This window comes from Nicotiana tomentosiformis, chromosome 6 (assembly GCF_000390325.3).
Source record: "Nicotiana tomentosiformis chromosome 6, ASM39032v3, whole genome shotgun sequence".
Classification (NCBI taxonomy): domain Eukaryota; kingdom Viridiplantae; phylum Streptophyta; class Magnoliopsida; order Solanales; family Solanaceae; genus Nicotiana; species Nicotiana tomentosiformis.
Window position 1 is genome coordinate 109,644,631 of NC_090817.1, and position 22,164 is coordinate 109,666,794.

Below are 22,164 nucleotides of genomic sequence, written 5' to 3' on the forward strand. Positions count from 1 at the left end.
ACGGCGCTCAACCGAGTAAACCCGACCGAGCGAGCCTGTTAGATTTCATTCTACCCAAACTCATCCACGAATGGAGATAATACATATTTTCACTAATTAGACAAAATGGTGTTCACGTCTACAATACCAATTTATTTCCAATAGCTTCATCATTTTTAATGTCTCAAATGGGTAAATATTACAATCACAACATAACATATTTTGTCTTTTCCAGCACCAATACACAACCCACACTATGTCTACGGAGCCTCTATGGATAAAGAAGAGTACAATGATAATGCCGGCAACAAGGCCCCAATTATACCTCAAACGAAATACACAAGGTACAAAAGATACATGACCCCAGGATGAAGTGGGGCTCACCAAGTCAGCTGGGAAGAAGGTGCACTGCTATCACTGATCAATATTTCCTCCTGTGGAACCACCTGCATCCATTGAAAGATGCAGTGCCCCCGGCAAAAGGGGCGTTAGTACCGTCGAATAGTACTAGTATGAAATCTAAACACCAATTTAAGAATTTAGAAATACAAGATAATAATGATGAACCAGTGCAGCAATAGAATAATATAGATAATTGTCTCAGCCATAGCAAGCTTATTAAAAGCTATCAACAACATTTATAGGATTTAAGATGAGATCTTATATAACCATCTTCACACAAAGCGGCCCCGCTGCATCACCCGATGTATGCAGGTGGAGGTGTACGTACAATACCACAACTCTAATCAAGCGGCCTTGCCGCTTCACCTCAATGTATGTGGGTGGATGTATAACCACAGTACCAAGAACATACACAAAGTGGCTATGCCGCCTCACCGCAATGTATGCAGGTGGAAATGCATCAACGATACCAATACTAACACAAAGCGGCTATGCCGCCTCACCCCAATGTATGCGGGTGGAAATGCATCAACGATACCAATACTAACACAAAGCGGCTATGCCGCCTCACCCCAATGTATGCGGGTGGAAATGTATCAACAATACCAATACTAACACAAAGCGGCTATGCCGCCTCACCCCAATATATGCGGGTAGAGGTGTATTACAATTACAATCTCTATACCATAATCCCCACACAAAGCGGTCATGCCGCCTCACCCCAATATATGCGGGTGGTGGTGCCACAACAACACAAAAACTATACACAAAGCGGTCGTACCGCCTTACCCCAATGTATGCGGGTGGAGGTGCAGTCCCACAATACCATAATCCCTACACAAAGCGGTCATGCCACCTCACCCCAATATATGTGGGTGGAGGTGTATCACAATCACAAATCTCTATACCATAATACCTTTCACATAAATCACGACTAGAAATTATAACATATGGATACGTAATCCATAATTTGGGACACATCCTCAATTTATAATGCAATCTGATAAGAGCATTTGAAACACGAATTGAACATATATCTTCATCACAAAACTTATCGGAATACTCAATTTGAAATCAACATCTTGTAACTTACAAGGATAATGGGAATTCCAATCCTTAAAGAAGAGTTTAGTCAACATACCTTGCTTTGAGCTTTCCTTAAATTACTACAACGTTCTGGAAATTCTAGCAATCCCAATCTATTTTGAGACATAACAAAATTAAACCATTATTAGGAAGATATTCATGGTCTCAACTCATTTGAGCATTTTATCTAACAATATATGTGCAAATTGGTTACAAGATTCTTCCACAAGGTTTCTTTCACTTCACAGCCCAATCTTTACCCATTTGAGCTCAACAATCTCCCCATAAAACTTATTGGTACATGAACGTATAAATAATACTCTCACATCCAAGAATCATACTCCAAATCAACCATCTTTTACCCAAATTCGAAATTGAAAACTAGGGTATGGAACCTTACCTCTTAGATGAAGAACTTGAGGGATTTCTTCTTAGATTTCAAGGCTTGGACAAGATCTTGATGAACAAAGCACTTGAGCTTCTTCTTCTCTCTAGAACACTCTCACTTCTCTCTAAAAATATCAGATTTTTGCTCCTAAATGAGCTTCAAGGGTTATTTATCGAAGTTGGGTCGAGTTATAACAATAGAAGAATGGATACTCCGAAATTCCGGACCAGGCTACAGACCTGGCCTCACCAAGTTAAAGCCTGGTCTTAGAGCGCTACAGGCCTGGCCTCGCCAGGCTAAAGCCTGGTCTTACACCTGGCATTGCGAGCTCTGTAGCGAGCTACAGGCCAGCCTTTGGGTATTTGATCATAACTTCTTGTAGGAATGTCCGAATGATGAACGGTTTTAAGCGTTAGAAACTAGACTCAAAGGGATTTAATTTAATAGGTATATCACCTCATAAGTCGTTATACTTTGGTAGCTGCATACGTTTGAAGTAGGATCTTGTGAGAATTGAGACATCCTTTCCACTTAATGTATCCTACTTGTTCCACACGAATTCTTTCCATTCACAAAACTCCTTAGTATGTTTCAACACACCTTAAACATATACTTTTCATTTCAAAATAATGTGGTTCTATCCCATGGGTCTCCTTTAATACTCTAACACGTTATTCCCAAATACCATTGGCGTACTTTAAAATATTAAATCATTAGAAAATAATTTCGGGGCCTTACAGTCAGTATAATGGAGTTGGTGTCAGCCATGAGGAACATAAAAAATGTATGATTCCCAAGACCTATGATATCCGATTCCAGCCAGAGAGATCCCAACTTATGGTGTGAGTATCATGGGACGAACGGTCACCGGACATGGGACTGCCGACACCTCCGAGAGGAGGTGGCAACGTTATTGAAGAATGGTCACCTCAGAGAATTCTTGAGTGACCGAGCCAAGAACAATTATGGTCGTAACAGAGATAACGTGGAAATTCCGAAAGCAGGAGAAGAACCCCCAAACCAAATGATCAATATGATCTTCGGGGGGGAATGAGATTAACGGGGTCACCTTTTCGGCAGCAAAGAAGCTGAAAGTATCGATAACTCATAGTAAAAGACTCCGGGAAGACGATATCACTTTCACGGAGGAAGATGCAGATGGATTGCTGTTACCACACAACGACGCACTGGTAATTTCCTTAAATATGTTAGATTTTAAGATTAAACGCGTTCTAGTAGATCCAGGAAGTTCGGTTAATATCATACAATGGAGAGTATTGGAGCAAACTAAACTCACCGGAAGTATTATTCCGGCAACAAAGCTCCTCGATGGTTTCAACCTTGCAAGTGTGACAACCTGGGGAGAGATTTTGCTACTCACAAATGCTGAAGGAGTAATGAAAACAACTCTCGTTGAAGTAGTAGATGGCGACATGGGATACAACATTATCATGGGAAGGCCATGGTTACACGAGATGAAAGTTGTACCTTCATCATATCACCAATCAATGAAGTTTTTGACTCCCGAAGGGATCAAGAAGATAAGAGGTGATCAACCCGCAGCAAGGGAGATGAATGCAAAATCAGTTTCCAGCAGCAAAGAGAAGGAACGCACGACATAGTAATTACATGAATCAGCGCCTTTTCCCGAGTTAGAAGAAGATAGCCTAGGAGCAGAGTCGTCAGAACAATATTAGGTGCTGAGATATTTCCAAGTTCCGGAAGAGACGGACGCAACGAAGTCCACGGCGGGGGAACTGGAGCAAGTGGCATTGTTCGAAGAGTTCCTAGAAAGGAAATTTCATTTGGGGATAGGACATCCCGAGCTCAAGTCTGGTTTTGTTGAATTCCTTAAACTTAATGCTGATTGCTTTGCATTGTCGCACGAGAATATGACAGGTATCTCGACGGAAATAGCCGTACACAAGCTGAGTTTGGATCCCAACATACCTCCGGAAAGACATAAGAAACGCCCTATTGCCGAGGCCAGGAATAAATTCATCAAAGAAGAGGTAACCCGCTTACTTGAAATCGGTTCGATCCGAGAGGTAAGATATCTGGACTGGCTAGCCAATGTAGTAGTAGTTCCTAAGAAGATAAATTTTGCATGTGCGTAGACTATAAAGATCTTAACAAGGCATGTCCGAAAGACTCGTTCCCACTGCCAAATATTGATCAAATGATTGATGTCACGGCCGACACGAGTTGATGAGTTTCCTTGATGCTTATTCCAGGCACAACCAAATTAAAATAAACCCGGAAGATAAGGAAAAGACTTCGTTTATAACAAATTTCGGTACATGTTGTTACAATGTAATGCCCTTCGGGTTGAAAAACTCTGGAGCCACTTATCAATGGCTCGTAAATAAGATATTTGAAAAGCAAATAGGAAATACCATAGAAGTTTATATAGACGATATGCTCATTAAGTCTTTGAATGCAGGTGACCACCTTAAGCATTTACAAGAAATATTCGACACCCTGAGGAAGCATAATATGAAACTCAACCCCAAGAAGTGCGCTTTTGGGGTTTGTTCTGGTAAGTTCCTGGGGTTTCTGGTCTCACAAAGGGGAATTGAGGTAAACCCCGACAAAATCAAGGCCATAGACGATATCCCAAATCAATTGTCAAACATAAAGGAAGTCCAAAGACTCACAGGAAGGTTAGCAGCTTTGAGCAGGTTCATTTCCCGGTCGTCGAAAAAATGCCATCGCTTCTTCACATTGCTCAAAAAGAAGAATAATTTGGAATGGACACCGGAGTGCCAGCAGGCTTTGAGGGACCTGAAGAAATACTTATCAAGCCCTCCATTTCTCTCAAAACCAAAAGAAGGTGAAACATTGCTAGTCTACCTCACGATTTTAGAAGTTGCGGTAAGTGTGGTTTTAGTCCGGGAGGATGAAGGTACGCAATTTCCCATTTATTACGTTAGCAAAATTTTAACGGAAGCAGAAACTCGCTACCCACATTTGGAAAAACTTGCCTTAGCTCTAGTAGTCGCCGCTCGGAAACTGAGCCCCTACTTCCAATGCCACCCGATAGTTGTGGTGACTACTTTTCCTTTGCGAAACATCCTCCACAAACCCGAGCTCTTGGGTAGATTGGCCAAATGGTCTGTCAAAATGAGTGAATTTGACATAGAATATAAACCAAGGACTGCAATTAAGTCACAAGTCTTGGCTGACTTCATGGCCGATTTTAGTCCGGGACTACTACCTATGGAAACAAAGGAGGCAGTAATGGTGTCGGAATCAACCTCGGGGGTTTGGACCTTATTTACGGATGAAGCTTCGAACGTAAAAGGGTCCGGGCTCGAAATAGTCTTAATCACACCTTCGGGGGAAACATTAAAGCACCTTAAGGCAAGACATCAAAACAATCTTTTTAACTAACAATGAAGCAGAGTACGAAGCTTTGATTGTAGGGCTCGAATTGGCCCGGGGACTCGATTCTGAAGTTATCGAAATCAAATGTGACTCACAACTGGTGGTAAATCAGGTCTACGGGATCTTTGATACCAAAGAAGAACATATACAACAATACGTGATAAGGGTCCAGGCTCTTTTGGCACGATTCCGGGAGTGGTCAATTACTCATATCTCGAGGGAGGATAACGCAGAAGCGGATGCATTAGAAAACTTAGGATCATCAACAAAAATAAAAGGATCAAAGTCCGGAATGGTGATACAACTGATGAGCTCAGTCCTGGATACAGATGGTTACTATGAGGTGAATTTGGCTAGTCTAGTCTGGGACTGGAGAAATGAAATAATCAACTACCTCGAGCACGGAAAGTTGCCCGATGACCCCAAAGCATCACGGGCGATACGTGCCAAAGCTATACTTTATAGCTTCGGGAAAGTCCAATTGTATAGAAAATCTTTCCAAGGCCCGCTGGCCCGGTGTTTAGGAGCGTCAGAAGCTGACTATGTCATGAGAGAAATCCACGAAGGGATATGTGGCAATCACTCAGGCCTAGGGTCTTTGGTACTGAAACTGGTACGTGCAGGATATTATTGGCCTCGCATGGAGCAAGACGCCAAAGGTTTTGTATGAAAATGTGATAAGTGTCAATGCTACGCATCACTAGTACATCAACCGGCAGAACCCTTACATTCGGTTCTATCCCCATAGTCGTTCATGAAATGGTGGATGGACATCGTCGGACCGTTGCCACCGGCTCCTGGAAAAGTAAGGTTTTTTTTAATTTTGACTGATTATTTTTCTAAATGGGCAGAAGCAGGTTCTTATCAGAAGATCGGAGAATGCGAAGTGGTTGATTTCCTGTGGGAAAATATAATTTGCAGGTTCAGAATACCAAAAGAGATAGCTTGCGACAAAGTTCCTCGAAGACTTGAAAATAAAGAGGATCATATATTCTCCTTATCATCCGAGCGCAAATGGTCAAGCAGAGTCAACGAACAAAGTAATTATTCAAAACCTCAAAAAAAGGTTGGAAGCAGCAAAAGGCAAATGGCCCGAAGAATTTCCCGGAGTTCTATGGGCCTACCGAACAACGGCCAAATCGAGCACAGAAGAGACTCTTTTTTCCCTTGTTTACGGTATTGAAGCCCTAATCCCGATAGAAGTGGGCGAATCCACTTTGAGATATTCTTAGACAAATGGAGAATCAAACGATGAAGCAATGCTAATCAACTTGGAACTGCTCGAGGAACGCAGGGACTTGGCGCATTTAAGAATGGTTGCTCAAAAGTAGAGAATGGAGCGATATTATAATCGAAGAGCCAACTTCCGTTATTTCAAAGTAAGAGATTTGGTTCTGAGGAAAGTAACCCGGAATACCCAGGAGCTCAACGCAGGGAAGCTAGGTTCAACGTGGGAAGGTCCCTACCAGATTTCAGCTATCACTGGGAAAGGTTCATACGAGTTGGAGAACCAGAATGGAGACAAGTTGCCAACAACTAGAACGTGGCGTACCTCAAAAGATATTATTGCCGATGAACATTATTCAAGCAGAAAGTATGTGCTGCACTCTTTTTCACTTTGTTCAGTTTTTGTCCCAATTGGGGTTTTCTGGCAAGGTTTTTAATGTGGCATCGACAGAAAGCATACTATGAATACAACAGCAATAAGACCTTTGATAACAAGCCAAACAAACAAGCTTCCACTCGGGGATGATTAGATAATCTTTGGTTCGATAGCAAATTCCCATCGGGAAGTTAAGTTTGCTACCAAAAATGGGTTACCCGACCATTCACGAGCACAAACCACTAGAGGACTGTTAGGTATTCTTTCCCTCGATAGCATGAATTCCTAAGGGGAAGTAAGGTATGTTGTCGGGTGAAGGATTACCTAGCAATTCATTGGTGGAACCTTCAGAAATACAAGACTTCCAGTGTTCCAATTTGCACTCTCCGCATTCGAACACAGGGAGGGAATGATATGAAGATACGGCAACAATGAATGCCTCGTCAACCGGGAAACGAAAATCCGGAAAAAAATGTATCATCGGGACCGAGGACTGCATAGCCAGCCCCATAGAAAGAAGTTGTACAAGATAGCCACAAGTAATGGCAATTTCTTTTCTGCATAGCAAGATGCTTATGTATTTCTTGAAATAGAAGGAATAAAATGAAATCCTTTTGCTTTTAACTTGTTTCTTGTCCGAACAATGAGCTAAATTTGTCATTTGAAAGTTAAACAAGTACTTCAAATGTTAGTGTCGTAATGAATATGAGACGTCCTCTTCAAGAGCGCCGTAAAAATAAGAGGGCCCTCTCTTATAAAAACCCCCATGTTAAAAGGTTGGTTCCGGAAGAATCAATGCCCGAAAACTAAAATGCCATCGGGGAAAAATACACCCCAAGCCGCACATAAAAAGGATGCAAAAAAGCAAACTTGCACAAATATTCACAGAAACCCTCACGTATAAGGGAAACTTGCGCAAATATTCATAAAAACCCTCACGTAAAAGGGAAACTTGTGCAAATATTCATAGAAACCCTCACGTAAAAGGGATAATACTCGGAACCAAAATTCTTCGAAGAAAAGGCATCCGAGACTACACATAGTAAAGCGTGAATGGAACAACATACGCAGAATGCTTGAGCAAGTGCAAAAGTTAAAGACTTGCATGGATATTCAAACGAGAGTAAGACTCAAATGATACTTGAGTAAAAATATGTCTTTATTTATAAGAACGGACCAAAACGATAAAAATACAAAATGGGGAAAGAAAGAAAAAGCTAAACTGCAGCGCCTCCGGAACCAGGAGGAAGAGAAGAATCCGCATCCCCGGGAAAAGTAGTTGTTTCCACCAATGGCTCAATGTTTTCCCCAGTTTAGTCTTCGGCATCGTCACCTTCCGATCCCTCTTCAGTTTTTGAAAACTCGAAACCAGAATCGGAAGAATCTGGAGCATCAGACTGCGCTGGAAGTCCATTTTTTGCAGCAACTCAAGCTCTCGAGCCTTAGCAATTTTGGCATCAACATTAATGACACTAGCTTTGGCCTCTTCCAAGGTTTTTTTCCTCATGCTGTACATGGAATAAGTTTTTTCAACAATGAGGGAAGCCACTCGGCGCATAAGTTCTTCTTTGAGTTGGGAAACCTCGGCAGAAAGGCTTTCCCGGGTGGATCTAGCAGACTTGAGGCTGACGTCCAGATCGCGAACAATTGAACTAAAGAGCCTGTTATGCTCGATAGTCTTCCTATACTTCTCTTCTAGTTAGGCATGTTTCGCCCCCACAACAGCAAGCTCTTTGATTTTGGAGTTCAAGGCTGCTTCTAAGTTGGTTACTCTTTCGGCAGCAGCATCCTCGCGCTCGATTGCAACAAGAACGACATCCTGGACTTTAGCCCATTTGTCCTTAGCTTCCTCAAATCTAACCCTTAGCAGCCCAACTTCTTGGCTAAGGGTTACCATTTCTTTGTCGCTTTGCTACAAATGAGCCTCCAAAACAACGACCTCATTAGCTTTGGTTTCCAGTTCTGAGAGGCGGAGAACAGTTTGTTCTCGTTCCACCAAAAGCTGATTTGGTTCGGAAGTAAGTTCTTCCTTTTCATGAATCAACCTTTGAAGGCTCTTATAAGCAAGAAAGATGGCCTACAAGACAAGAAGAAGTAAAACTTGGAATACATCCATACAAAAGTAGAAGAAGTAATGAAGGGAGAAAAGAACTTACCGTTGCGGTGTTGCGTATGGCATTGTTCAACAAGCACTCTCCCGAGAGTGCCTAAATCTTTTCCTAGTCTTTTTCGGAAGCCAAAGGCTTCAGATAGTTAGCAAGCTCTATCGGCCGGGATAGCAAGTTGCATCTGGTAGAGACCGAAAGAGTAGCGTTCCTCCTCCTTTATGGATCTTCAGAAGGGGTAACATAATTTTGCCCCAAATTCCCCTAAATAGGGGACTGTGGAAGAGGAATGCCTTCTTTATGGTCAGGTGCGGCCGACGGAGGTGATGTAGCAAATGCCGGTGAAAGAGTGGATGAAGATGAAAATAATGTAGCAGTTGCTGGTATTGGTAAAGGTGGAGATGATACTGACGTAGTTGAAGAACGAGAGGCAGTTGCATCAAATGCAGTACCAGTTGTTGGATGCTCGCCAACTAAAGATGGCAAAGATTCGGTACTCTGCCCCGCAGCACCGGTTACAGCAATTGGGGTCCGAAAATGGGAGTTGGCATATTCTACCAAATCAGATTATCCCCAAAGTGCCGAGATATCATCTTCAGTTGGTGTAACTATCTCAACAGGCCGAGCATCCTATTGAGATGATGAGGATTGTCGCCTTCTATGTAAAGAAGCTCCATCATCAACAACTTCTTCATCATCATCAATCATCACAGTGTCTATAACCGGCCCGGAAGGAGGACCAATAATCATCGCCACCGGAGATGACTCGGGGGCATCAGTCTTTGCCCTCTTATTCTTTTCCCCGGCCGTGGAGGAACGTCTTCTCTTTGGTTGTTTATCCTCTGGCCGGGGACTCCGTAAAGAAGAGTTTGCGCCCGAAGCAAGTCCGGAGATACCTGTTCGGGTAAGTGCTTCCTGAAGCAGCCTCGCTGCATCAGCGGGATCATCCAAAATGTCCTCCTCGGATATAGCAATAGAGCCCGCAGGTAGACCTAATTGCATGAATAAGTCAAAAGGGTTCAACCAAGTTCTTCATAATAGAAGTGAGGTAAATTAAAATTACCATGATTTTTGGCCTTCCACCCGTATTTAAGGGCCAGTTCTTTCCATAAACGAGTTTCAGGCGTTGTGACGTCTAAAATCTTTTAAATCCACCGGTCCAAACTCGCTACCACCGGTGGGATCCATCGAGTTGCTGAAACATGCGAAGGGTGAAGAGTTGATATAGCCATAAAAGAATATCTAGCAAAAGGTAATACTATACGAAGAACTTACGAGTGCGGTTCCAAGCAAGCGGAAAGGATGAAGCCGTTGTCGGAATGATATCGTTGGTGGCAATTGAAACGAACCATTCCATCCACCCACGATCATTGTAATCATCCATGCTAGACAATAAAGCATGGTGGCCATGCTTGCAAAGGTTAATCATTCTCCCGCGGAAGATTTTGGGGAATAGAGATTCATCATATGAGCTAAGGTTAGCTCCTCTCCGGTTTCTTGGCACAAACGTCGAAGGAAGGCGACCGTCCTCCACACTGAAGGACTTACCTGTGCCAAACATACCTGGTAACGAAGGCAAAAGACCACAATCATGGAATCAAGCTCTTCGCTCAAAGAAAATGCACCCAAAGTAAAGAGATACATGAAAAAGTATGTAAAACCTTTCTTGGGAAGGGTCACCTGCTCCGATAGATCAGGAGCAATAATATCTAACTCATGGCAGCGATAGTCCTCCTTCACAGCGACAGGACGAATGAAACCCACCGTTGGAGGAACATAGTCTTCGGTTTTGTTTTTGTTCTTTATGGAACCAGCACGCTTAGAGGAAGAAGCCATTGAAAAAGAAGATGGAAAAGGTTTTGTATTTGAAGAAAGCTAGAGGAAGAGTAGAAAGCAAGAATGCAAATCAAGAGTTCGAGAAATTATGAAACGAAAAGGAAAAGAATGTGGTGAATAAGTAAAACTTTGGCGGCTGAATTCATGGCCATGATTACCTCGATAATCGACAAAAGCTGTGCTGAATCATGGGATGACGCGTGTTCGGGGCATTAAATGCGAAGAGACGTGCATCTAATCAACTGCCAGGGACTTTCAGAGGGAGTTGTAGTAATTCCCGCCAAAAAGGTGTTTCTTCCAACTTCCAGATAACACAAAATTATGTCGTCAGAAAGCAGGGGGACTATCTGTATAGGGTAAAATATGATATAACACGTGGTCGTTTAAAAGGAGGATACATGGAGCCCAAGATAGGGATGGCCGAAGACGGAACACAAGCATTTCGCTTGTCACTAGAAATGATAACGTTCATAAAGGCGTGTTAGATGCTCTGCGCCCGGTAACATTTAGTAGGGAATATTCTTCAGCATTAAGAGCGACCGTCCGTTACAGAAGAATTTGACATTTATGTTCGCCGTTACGTATTCATCAATGACCCTCATAATTGACATTTAAGGAGAACATGATCCTAGGACTTCCTTCCCTAGAGATAGATATAAATATTTAGCCCAGTTATCATTGTGGAGGACACGAGTTTTCTGGAAAAACTTACATTTTATTCTATACAAAGCTTTATTCAATTTTACTTCTTACTTTTTGATCTTATCATTGTTGTGCCCGAAAATATTATTCCCGAAATTGTCATCTCTGCCGTTTCATCCATATTTCAAGGCTAAGTATTATATATTTCTTCAATTATTATATTATTTCAGGATCAAATTAGTTCACTTGTCTAGAAACCGCATATAAATTCAACTATACCGTTTTCCGGGTAAACACATATCAAAATTTATGATTAACTTTTAAAAAAAAAAATTCCAATTGCTCATAACAATAAACTTGTGTTTATAGTTTTTTCTTACTATCTAAATATTTGTTTATCTTATCATCTACGAGATAAGAATAAGGTTTACGTACACTTTATCCTCTCGAAACCTCATAATATGAGAATACATTGGTATATTATTATTGTTGTATATGTTTATCTTATGATCCTTTAACTATTTATTTCTTCTATTCGTTTTACAAGAACTTTTTCAATACAGAATTCTCTATTAATACTAATACAATAGTATTGTAGTACTCGCGCTTTGGACGGCAAAGGCAAACCGCATAACCTGACTTCTAGCCACGAAGGAATAAAATACTTTTCAGCATGCTATACTAATCTCGAGTTGGGATATAAGTGTGTATTTTTTTTCATGTTTGGTTTTTGGCATTAACCAGTAATGAAATAAATTTTATATGAAAATAATGGGGGTGGGTTAAGTACAACAACAATAACCCAGTATAATCCACTAGTGGGATCTGAGGAGAGTAGTATGTACGCAGACCTTACCCCTACCCTGAGATAGAGAGGCTGTTTCCGATAGACCCTCAGCTCCCTCCCTCCAAGAACTCCCACCTTGCTCTTGGGGTAACTCGAACTCACAACCTCTTAATTGGAAGTGGAGGGTGCTTAACACTAGAGCGACTCACTCTTGTTGGGGGTGGATAAGGTAGTCCATGGAATATTTCAACCTATGGGATATTCTTGTCTATCTCACCTGGTAATCAAATGACCCCTATTAAAATTATATACTTGGGGGCGGACGCACATGGGAGGAAGCGATGTCATCCGATACTGCTTCGGCCAAAAAATTTATTATGTCTATAAAAATAAAGAATATATAATAATCACGTTTTTTTTTTTAGAAAGTACTTCATGGTCCACCGGTCAAGCTTATATTTTGCCTTGTAAAAGTCGTACGAGCAGTTTTTGTTAAAAATTTAAGGCTAAGGAGAACTGAACCTACACCTCTATTTGTAATAATATTCAACTAAATCATTGGGCCAAAATCTTTAGCTTGTGGGAAAATAATATTAAATATTATTTATATACTTTTTAAATTCATGAAAATACGACACCACATATGGAAAATTCTGCATATACTTGTACATTTTAATAGCTATAATTGAAGTTGCATAGTCATAAAACTATCATAATATATTTAAAATCATAAATTTAAATTTTTTCTTTATATTTAAATTGATAATGAGTATATGTGTAAATCATTTTGGCAAGGACCATCTCAAATCCTTTTACCCAACCTACCCGGATGCCAACGATTTGACATCTCATACTTTGCACAAATACGCGTACGTACCCCACCAACCGACGCTCTATTATTTTGTTTTATTGAAGAAGAAGCACCCTTCTCTTCTCTTTATTTTCTTCCTTTCTTCTTCATCATCAATTTTCAGCTCATTACTCTGCACCTTCCTTTTTTTGTAACATACTGATATACATACTTAACCCATATTGCGTTTCCTTTATCCTTTTTAGATATATTAATATTAGTCACTTGTAAGAATTACTGCCAATTCTTTGTAATTTTCTTCAGTTTCCGTTTTGACAAAAAAAATATGGATGAATTTGGCGTTTTGGTTGAGAGATATGGCGTTAAAGTTCAAGGCGGCAAGTCAACACCGATGGCCAATTTGAAGGCTAATAAGACCAATTTCACCAATGGCTTTCCCTCAAACCTTGGGTTTAATTCGGGTCAAAACTCGGGTTACAGCTCCGATCCATTTGACGAATCATTTCCGAATGATCTCGATGGAATTTTCCGGTCCAAGAGTTCACAGAATTACGACAATAATGATATTTTCGGTGGCGTTTTTGCTAATTCAAAGCAGCAGAATAATGTTGATATTGAATCAGTGTTAGGCGGTTCTAATAGTAATAATAACAATAACTATGGTGGTAATAATTCGTATGATGATTTTGATTTGTTTGGTACGGCACCAAAGAGGAGTGACTCAATTGATGATTTATTTGGGAATTTGGGATTGAAATCGGATGGTCCGAAGAAAGATCATACTGGAAAAAGGTCAGAAAGTGATGATTTGATTCCTGGATTTGGTGATTTTAGCTCCCCCAGTTATGGGTATGTATTTAGTTCAATTGTGTACGGTTTAATTTTTCAACTTTTTCCCCTTCTATTTATGTTTTAGACTTGAGACAATTCCAGCTGACTAGGAATTTGTTATGTTGGTGTATTATTAATTGAGTTTAAGTTCTGTGCACTGATTGTGTAAATTTCTTTATACAATCTGGTCCTTTTAAAAGTAAATGCAGGTAACTCTGGTGAATAGCATTAATTGAAGTAGATTTTACTGATGTGTGACGAATTCCTTTGTCTGTGCATATAACTTAAGTCCTTGTTAATTTTGAGAGCTGTGAGCTGAAATGGAAGCAGCCATAAGCTGTCTACTTCATACTCCTTGTGGTGCAGCCCTTCCCCTGGCCATGCGTGAACGCGGGATGCCTTATGCACCGGACTGCCTTTTTTTTGGGAGTTGAAATGGAAAGCAAAAAGGTTGTTTTTGCTTCATTACTTAAAGGCTAAAGCATTTGTTAACTGAATCCTATGCTAGAAGTCATTATATGGATTTTTATTATGAGCTGAGAGCTCAATATAACATTGAAAATGTATTTGGTATAGCAAATTGAATGTTGAGATGTGAGAAAATCAGAGGTCGTAGAGAGAGAGAGAGAGAGAGAGAGAGAGAGAGAGAGAGAGACTCACAGTGTCTATGAACTAATTTACATAGATACCCTTTTTACTATCTTTTTGTCAGCGAATACTTTTCAAGTTTTCGATAGACACTACCGTGTGCCCATAAAATCATAGTAAAAATTTATCTCAGTAGTATCTTGGTATCTTGATCTTGGAGCTGCTTCAGGCCACACCATCTGTTTTGAGGCAAAGTTTAACCTTATTAACACCCAAGTGCTCCATGTTAGGACCTTACCATCTTTGCAAGGCAATGATTATCTTACGATATAACTAACATTAAAAGGGCAGCCCGGTGCACTAAGCTCCCGCTATGTGGGGTCCGGGGAAGGCCGAACCACAAAGGTCTATTGTACGCAGTCTTACCCTACATTTTTGCAAGAGGTTATTTCCACGGCTCGAACCCGTGACCTCCTCGTCACATGGAAGCAACTTTACTAGTTACGCCAAGGCTCCCCTTCTACGATAACTAACACTGCGATGTAAAATTTCGATTATGCACAAAGCTGTATGGATGTGTAACTCAAACCTACAATAAGAGGATGTCGTGCAAAATCATGGGAGTCAACTAACTTCTGCCACATCATTTAGGTCTTTTTGGCACTAGGTATGTCATGCCTAGTGTGAATGCTATTTGATACCCATGCATTTTTTGGAAAGTGCCAAATGCAATTCCTATTGATTTGCACCTCATTGTTTTTTTCCCATAATTGTATCACGCTGTTCATCCCCAAAAGCATTGTTTAAAAGTCTGTATGTTTCTGTATGTACAGCAAAAAGCTAGAGACGAAAGGTTCTCAGCAGTCGAATTCTTCTAAATCAAGCTCCTCTTCGCCAGATGATCCATTTTTAGTTTTTGAATCATCCACCAGGGAGGCAAATGCTGCTACTTGGCCATTTTCAGAATCATCAGAACATCATCCTGGAATTAGCACTGTAACTTCTTCAATTGACGAACTTGAAGATTTTGCGAATTTTAAGGTTAGGAGTAATATAACTGAACGATCACATGATACTAAAAGGGACACGTATGTAAAGAAGCCCGTGGACAGAGCACAAGAGAAGTCCAAAAATGTGAGAGTGACGATCAACAAACCGAGCAAGACAACAACACCAAAATCTGCAGCTAAGGTATTGGTTAAGACTGTTGGATTCCAAGATCTTATGGGTACTGATTGACTAACCCTTTTGATTTCTTCTTGTGTCATGTTTCTCTCCTTCCCCCTTCTTTCAGGGCCACGTGTCTGCAGATTTCCATGAGAAAGGAAAGCCTGAAGAAAAGAAATCATCATCCATAAGGAAGAATGTGTCGCCTGTGAAAAACTTTGTTGATGATTTAATGTTTTTTGGAGGTGATCATTTCTGCAAAAGAAGATACTAAATTTTGTTGAGGAATTAATGCGTTAGAGTTTATTAATACCAGAATATTTCATTCGTTTTCGTTCTAATAAATTATATTATTCCCGTTCTTATTTATTAGTCTTTGTGCACATGCAGACTCTGCTCCTTCCTCTGAGGTATTTCAGGAAGTTGAAGGAGAAAGTGAAGAAAGACGAAGAGCTAGATTGAAGCATCATATGAAGACCCAAGAGCGCATGGTAAAATTTCTACTTAAGAATCTTGTAACTGTCCCTTCAGTTGAGTATTGTGCTATCTTATCCTCATTACCCGCAATAATTTCTTATTGTTGGATGAGTATTGTGCTAACATATCCTCACAGCATGAAATAATCATCTTATTGTTGGATCCATTAAATCATCCCTGATTCTGTGGAGAGAGAATGGTTTTTAAGTTGGTTGATGTGTGGCTGCTTGAGAAATTCAGCTATATTGGGAAGAGGAAGATCTGTATACGAGTTGGTCAAAGGTTTGCTTGTGCTTCTCGTTAATATGAGATCTTTTCTTCAAGTGAACTAGAAAAGGCTGTTCTGGGTGATAAGTTTGGCTTGTGATGTGGTATTTCCTTAACTTCTCCTACTAGATGCTGAGGTTTATATGTCTCTCTAACTCATGGGTCTACCTGTAGTTTGATATAAAGATAGAGATATAGCAGCTTTTATCAAGTACTATTCATCGACTACTTGATGCCCTAGTGATTGTGTCCTCCCTTGGAACTGTAGAGTACAAAAGAGTTAAACCATTTCTTTTAAGTTGGTTGGCAAATCAAGAGAAGTTTCAAAGTATAATGTGTAGTTTACAAATAATCATTCTTAAAAAAATGCAAACAACTCTCTGGTAGAACGAGATAAATTCTGGAGATTGTTTCCCTGTGTTTCCGAAAGAGTAGAGAGGCTGTTTCCGAAAGACCCTCGGCTCAAGAAAACGAGAAGAGACAATATATAAACAGTTTGAATTAAGGATAATAGAAAATCACCGGAAATAGACAAGTAAAAAAAATTCAATGTGAAAAATCAAGTGGAGTTTGTCAGTACAAAGTCTTCTCAATATGTGATGCTACATTTTGAACAACTCTATGTTTTAGGAATTGAACACAAATTTCGCCGTTTCTTAGCACCCGTAAGTCTGTAACCTAATTTTACTCGTATCCCAAATCCTAAAGTTTAGTTTATGACAAGCCTGCCTTCTAGTCTGGTTGTTATTTGCACGACCGAATGCTTGTGCGTGGGTGCATATATTAAATAACTGGAATGCTACTCCAAGGTGTTATTTTGGTGAAGTTGCATTGAAGATTTTTTCCCCTGCGAGCTAAATATGTGTCTCATTGGGCGAGTTTTACGGTATCTGATTCTTCTGCTTTATGTGATCAGGCTAAGGCTTTGGCTGAGAAGACTCAGCGCGATCTTCAGTCTCAGAATGAGCAGGAAGAGAAGCATGTAAGTTTCTGATGATTGCTAGAGCTGTCAATAACTGATTTTCATGGGTTACACCCCTTTTTTTCTGGGAAGAGAGTTAAAGGAAGGAAAATGAACGTGGAAAATATCCTCCACCATTTGCCCTTTGCTCCCCCCCCCCCCAAAAAAAACCAAAGAAAAAAATCTCTCTCCTGTTTGCTTTATCTTTTGATCGAAATTCACATTATGCATTCAACCTGCTCAAACATTCTGTATAGCTTATTTCCTTTTGATTTTGGAACAAACTGCTTGTTGCAGAGGCTTGCTGAGATGCTGGACTATGATATAAAACGTTGGGCTACTGGGAAAGAAGGCAACCTCCGCGCATTGCTGTCATCACTGCAACATGTATGTAATCAGCAAATCTTGAAGTCAACTTAGATCTATTAAGAATCTTTCAAGACATAATTAGATCTAATCTACTATCTCTCAAGCAAGTTTAGATATTTTCTGAAATTAGTTTGATCCAACCCAGTAGTTTCCCACAAGTGGGGTCTGGGGAGGGTAAGATGTACGCAGCCTTACCCATACCTTGGATGGACATAGAGGTTGTTTCCGAATCAATGCTTAATTTATGTTGGGTAAAAAGGGAATCAAGCTTGATCCTTAAAAGTCCTTAAATTTCGCTATATCTAAGGAGGCAAAACTGCACTAGATTTGCTTCTTACAATTGTAGATAGGGGTAGCTCCCTGACACTAATGTAATATTTTGTGCATCATCTTTTTACCTTGTTGCCAGTTTAATGGTTGCTCTAGCTTTGCATCATATCAGCATTCATTAGATTACCTGTCTTTTATCTTTGATGCCATGTGGTCTGGTTGAATCTGTTATTTCTGATCTATTGCTGTGAGAAATTGATGCCCGTCCATTCAAATCCAGTATTTCACGGATCGTTATACACAAAGCAGCAATGCAAATGCTAGAAGGAGATGATATTTCATACTGGTTTCTTCTGTTGGTAGCTTCTTATTATATTGCTAGTAGTTATGGGCTTTTGCACATTTCACTTAGTTATGACCATTGTATCTGCAATAGAATATGGCATCTAGTGTCATGAAGGAAGTAGTTATTTGCAACTATTGAATGCACAACTATATCTTATAATATAGCCAGTAGGTATGGGCTTTTACAAAGTTCACTTAGTTATGACCATAGTATTTACAATTTTGAAATATGGCATCCAGTGTCATGAAGTAGTTCTTTGCAACTTAAATGCTGTGCAGGTATTGTGGCCTGAATGCGGTTGGCAGCCAGTTTCTTTGACCGATTTGATCACTTCCACATCTGTCAAAAAAGTTTATCACAGGGCAACCTTGTGTGTCCACCCAGACAAAGTTCAACAAAAAGGGGCCACAGTTCGGCAAAAGTATATTGCTGAGAAGGTTTTTGATCTTCTGAAGGTAACTGTATATGTTTAATAAGTTGTTAAGCTCACATTCTTTAATCTTCTTTCCTGACGTTCATATGTTCAACAAGTACACTTCATCATTATATTTTAAGCAACCGCAAGGCTGCAATGCATACATCATATATGCATATGGGAAGCTACAAGGAGCTGTAGAAGTAAGGGCTATTTGGTTTGCGTACTAGTTATTTATGGATTATAATGTAGGGATTGTGTCTGTCGTAACTATTGATGTAGGGATTATTATGTGGGAATGTTAAAAACATTAAATGTTGTGCAAAAATTACTACTTTGAAGGCATTTATGTCTTTAGATAGTGTTATCCAGATATTGTGGATACATATAGTTTATTCCACATTCTTTCGTGCATAAAATAATACATAGATTCCCTCATTAGGTATGTTGGTATTATGTTTAATACCACCAACCAAACACTGCATTAGTTATGCACGGATTTATCCTTACACGGTCGACGAAACAATGCATTAATTGTTGAGAGACTATCTTTTCTTATGTGGCCAACCAAATATTATACTATTACTTATGACCAAATGGCTCCTTAACTGGAGTAAAATGTGGATATATTAGGTACATGGTATGGCCAGCCCCTTTTTAGGGCAAATAGTAATAAGGTTTCTAAGGGGTCGTTTGGTTTGCAAACAAGTTATACTGCGATTATTATGTGGGGATCAAACCATGGAAACGAATCTACATCATTAAACAATAACGAAATTATTTAGTGGATACATTGTTTATGATAGATGTTTGGTTCAGTGACCTAAAAATGGGATATACGGGTATTATATAATACATGTGTTTTGTTTTATAATTGATAGACGCGGATAAACTTTTTTTAAACCTTGGCATTTTTAAAGGATTTTGGAGAATGGCACTATTGTCATTTGTTTGTTTTTTCCCCGGATTGTTATCCCACATTGAATATGGTCTAAAGATAATAACAAAATCGTGGTCTAGATAAGCTCGGGATTGCTTATATGAGAAATAAAAATTCAACCAAACACGGGATTAAATAATCCCACATTTCATCCACATGATTATTATCCCTTATCCCGTGAACCAAATGACCCCTAGAAGTGTTGCTATCCTTAGAGTGAACCGTTTGTCATTTTCTCTGAGAAAATACATAACTTCAACCAACTCAATGTTCAAGACTTCACCTTTTTGGATGAAAATTTGATTTTGTTGCTATAGCTTGTGATCTTGTTAAAAGTTCTTATTCTGTCGATTAGTTAGGGTTTGATATGATTCAAATATGATACTGGGGAAGAAAATTCACTTAATATACTAGGTGCATTAACGATGCGTTATAAGTTTAACTCAAACAAACCTGATAATTAATACTGATAACTACTGATCCATAAACATAAATGCTGCTGCTAATGCAATATAGTCTTTTTGCGGTGTGTAATTATGATTTTTGCTTACTTGCAAATAATGACTGCATTGAAGCATTGCTGGTTGAAGGGGCCTGAAATAGTTAAGAAATTAAAATATAAAGAGGAAATTTCAATTTCAGAATTAGCGATTGAGTTTAGATATTACAACTCAGGATCATTTTCTTGCTTGCATTTAAGAGAATATTTTGCTTCTGAAGAACTCTAATGTAAAGGATTTGAAAATGTAGAATTTAAAGTTTGCTGTTTGTCAAACAATATGAATTTGAATAATCTTCGTACTGAATAACAGCAGTAGAAGCTTGATTTGTACAAAAATTCAACTCATATTTTCGGAAACTTCTGAATGCGACAAAGCAAAAGCAATCGACTTTAATAGGAAACATCAAACAAGGCAAGAAGGTTTTGCTGTCTTCTGGGAAATGGAGGCAGAGTGTCTGGTCAGGGAGGGGGAGAGTAGAGAAATAACAGTTAGCTGCACAATTCGGACACCAAATTTGACACCAATCCACTGTAAGCTTCTGGCTGTATTAATTGTATGGATCCATACACCTTCCATAAGGATGATGCAAATAATGACATATGATGGCACTAGATTAGGGGGAGAAAAAGAAAAGAAAAAAAATATTACTGGTTACTTCTTACGTGCTTCCGCCTCTCTTCGGAAATAACTACTACATCTTTATAGTATTCCATCTCTGCTGGGAAGTAAATACTACATCCTTTCCTATTTGTCACTCAATGAAATCCAGCTAAAAGAACAAAAAATAGGAGGGGAAAAAAGTAGATGAGTACTCTATGTTTGTAATGTATACACCCACAGTGTGTGACAAGATCTAGTACTACATTTCAAATGTGCCAATCATTAGTCTGTGGGACAGTTTTGGATATGTGTTTCTCTAGTGGGGAGTGAGTACTGCTATCCATTCATATCCTATAATATGCATAGGAACCATCAGGTATGCTGTTCTGAATGTAGATCCTGAATTTGACAACAGGAAGCGTGGAATAAATTCAATACAGAGGAGCTAAGATGAGTTCGAGCTATTTATAAGGTCTCCTAAGTGAAGCGACAATGTACGAGTGCTCAAATAGTTGTGCAAGTTGGCTCGACTTTGTTCTTTGGTGGACGGACATGATACTGAGATACTGAGTTGCTTCACATGGAATTAGTGACATTCACAAATTTGCATGTTTACGATCTTCGTCAATGTGTTAAGAACCCCACAGCTTTTGTTGTGTCATTTTTTTGTTTTGCAGTTGTTACATATATATGGAAATCTTCATCAGCGAGTCCCACTTGCTCTGAGATATCAGAGCAGTAGGTTTTTGTGCATAATTTGTTGAATTAGGTGAAACACCATTGTTGTTGGCATGTTGAATATGATATTGTTATTGATCATCTATCCTTGAATTCGTGATAATTTGGTCTTTTTCTTATGCATGAATATGATTTTTGATGCCATGTTAGATTTCTAGGATTGTGTTTCAAACTGAGGTTGAGAGTTGCCAATAATGTCCCTGGAATTGTTTATTGAAAGGCCTTGATTTGACCATAGTTCTGACTGTTTGATTTTGGGGAATCGCCTGGTGATGTCATTGTTCCCCTTCTTATTGTCGGTGTCACTGTATAGCTGTTTAATTATCCGAACTAAAACTTGCATAGCACTACGCTCTTTCGGATTGTAGAATATTACAGCGAGTCGTTAAGTCTGTGAACAACTTAATTCGTATAACTTGAGGGCTAGATGAATTTATTTGGAGCGAGATTGGACGTTAACAAAGTTACAGTTTGATTAGGAGTAGGAAACTACATGGAAATACAGCGAGGTGTTAAGTCTGAAAATTGTTCTTTGTTTACCTTAATTTTCCTGACCCTGCTTGTATTGATCATTTTTGTCCATTTTCGAGTGGGGTAGTGGGGAGTATATCGATCGTTAGATATGTATCATAAACAATTCTAAGTTCATATTCAGTTTACAACATA

The 22,164-nt window shown here is 39.5% G+C and overlaps 2 protein-coding genes across 3 annotated transcripts; both read left to right on the forward strand.

Moving 5' to 3' along the window:
- The first annotated feature begins 3,060 nt into the window (after positions 1-3,060).
- On the forward strand, positions 3,061-3,477 carry LOC138894569 (uncharacterized). The gene has a single exon (XM_070179273.1). The coding sequence runs from the start codon at positions 3,061-3,063 to the stop codon at positions 3,475-3,477; it is 417 nt and encodes a 138-aa protein (XP_070035374.1).
- A 9,656-nt stretch (positions 3,478-13,133) lies between these two features.
- LOC104116702 (auxilin-like protein 1) lies at positions 13,134-21,601 on the forward strand. Of its 2 annotated transcripts, XR_001973328.3 has the most exons (9): positions 13,134-13,875; positions 15,279-15,636; positions 15,740-15,857; positions 16,003-16,103; positions 17,273-17,338; positions 17,615-17,704; positions 18,581-18,757; positions 20,470-20,690; positions 21,176-21,601. XR_001973328.3 is itself a non-coding variant. In XM_009627614.4 (8 exons), exons 1-8 carry the CDS (start codon positions 13,352-13,354, stop codon positions 21,212-21,214), a joined length of 1,473 nt encoding a protein of 490 aa, XP_009625909.1. In that variant the 5' UTR covers positions 13,136-13,351; the 3' UTR covers positions 21,215-21,601. The 2 variants fall into 2 exon arrangements, 1 of the variants encoding a protein (XP_009625909.1); XM_009627614.4 differs by lacking the exon at positions 20,470-20,690 and having other exon boundaries at positions 13,136-13,875.
- Positions 21,602-22,164: the final 563 nt, after the last annotated feature.

Coding starts and splice junctions, on each gene's coding strand:
- LOC104116702 (XM_009627614.4), top strand. CDS start 13,352: ATGGATGAATTTGGCGTTTTGGTTGAGAGATATGGCGTTAAAGTTCAA. Junction 16,104..17,272: donor TGAAGACCCAAGAGCGCATG/GTAAAATTTCTA, acceptor TTATGTGATCAG/GCTAAGGCTTTGGCTGAGAA. Junction 18,758..21,175: donor AGGTTTTTGATCTTCTGAAG/GTAACTGTATAT, acceptor ATTTGACAACAG/GAAGCGTGGAATAAATTCAA.
- LOC138894569 (XM_070179273.1), top strand. CDS start 3,061: ATGTTAGATTTTAAGATTAAACGCGTTCTAGTAGATCCAGGAAGTTCG.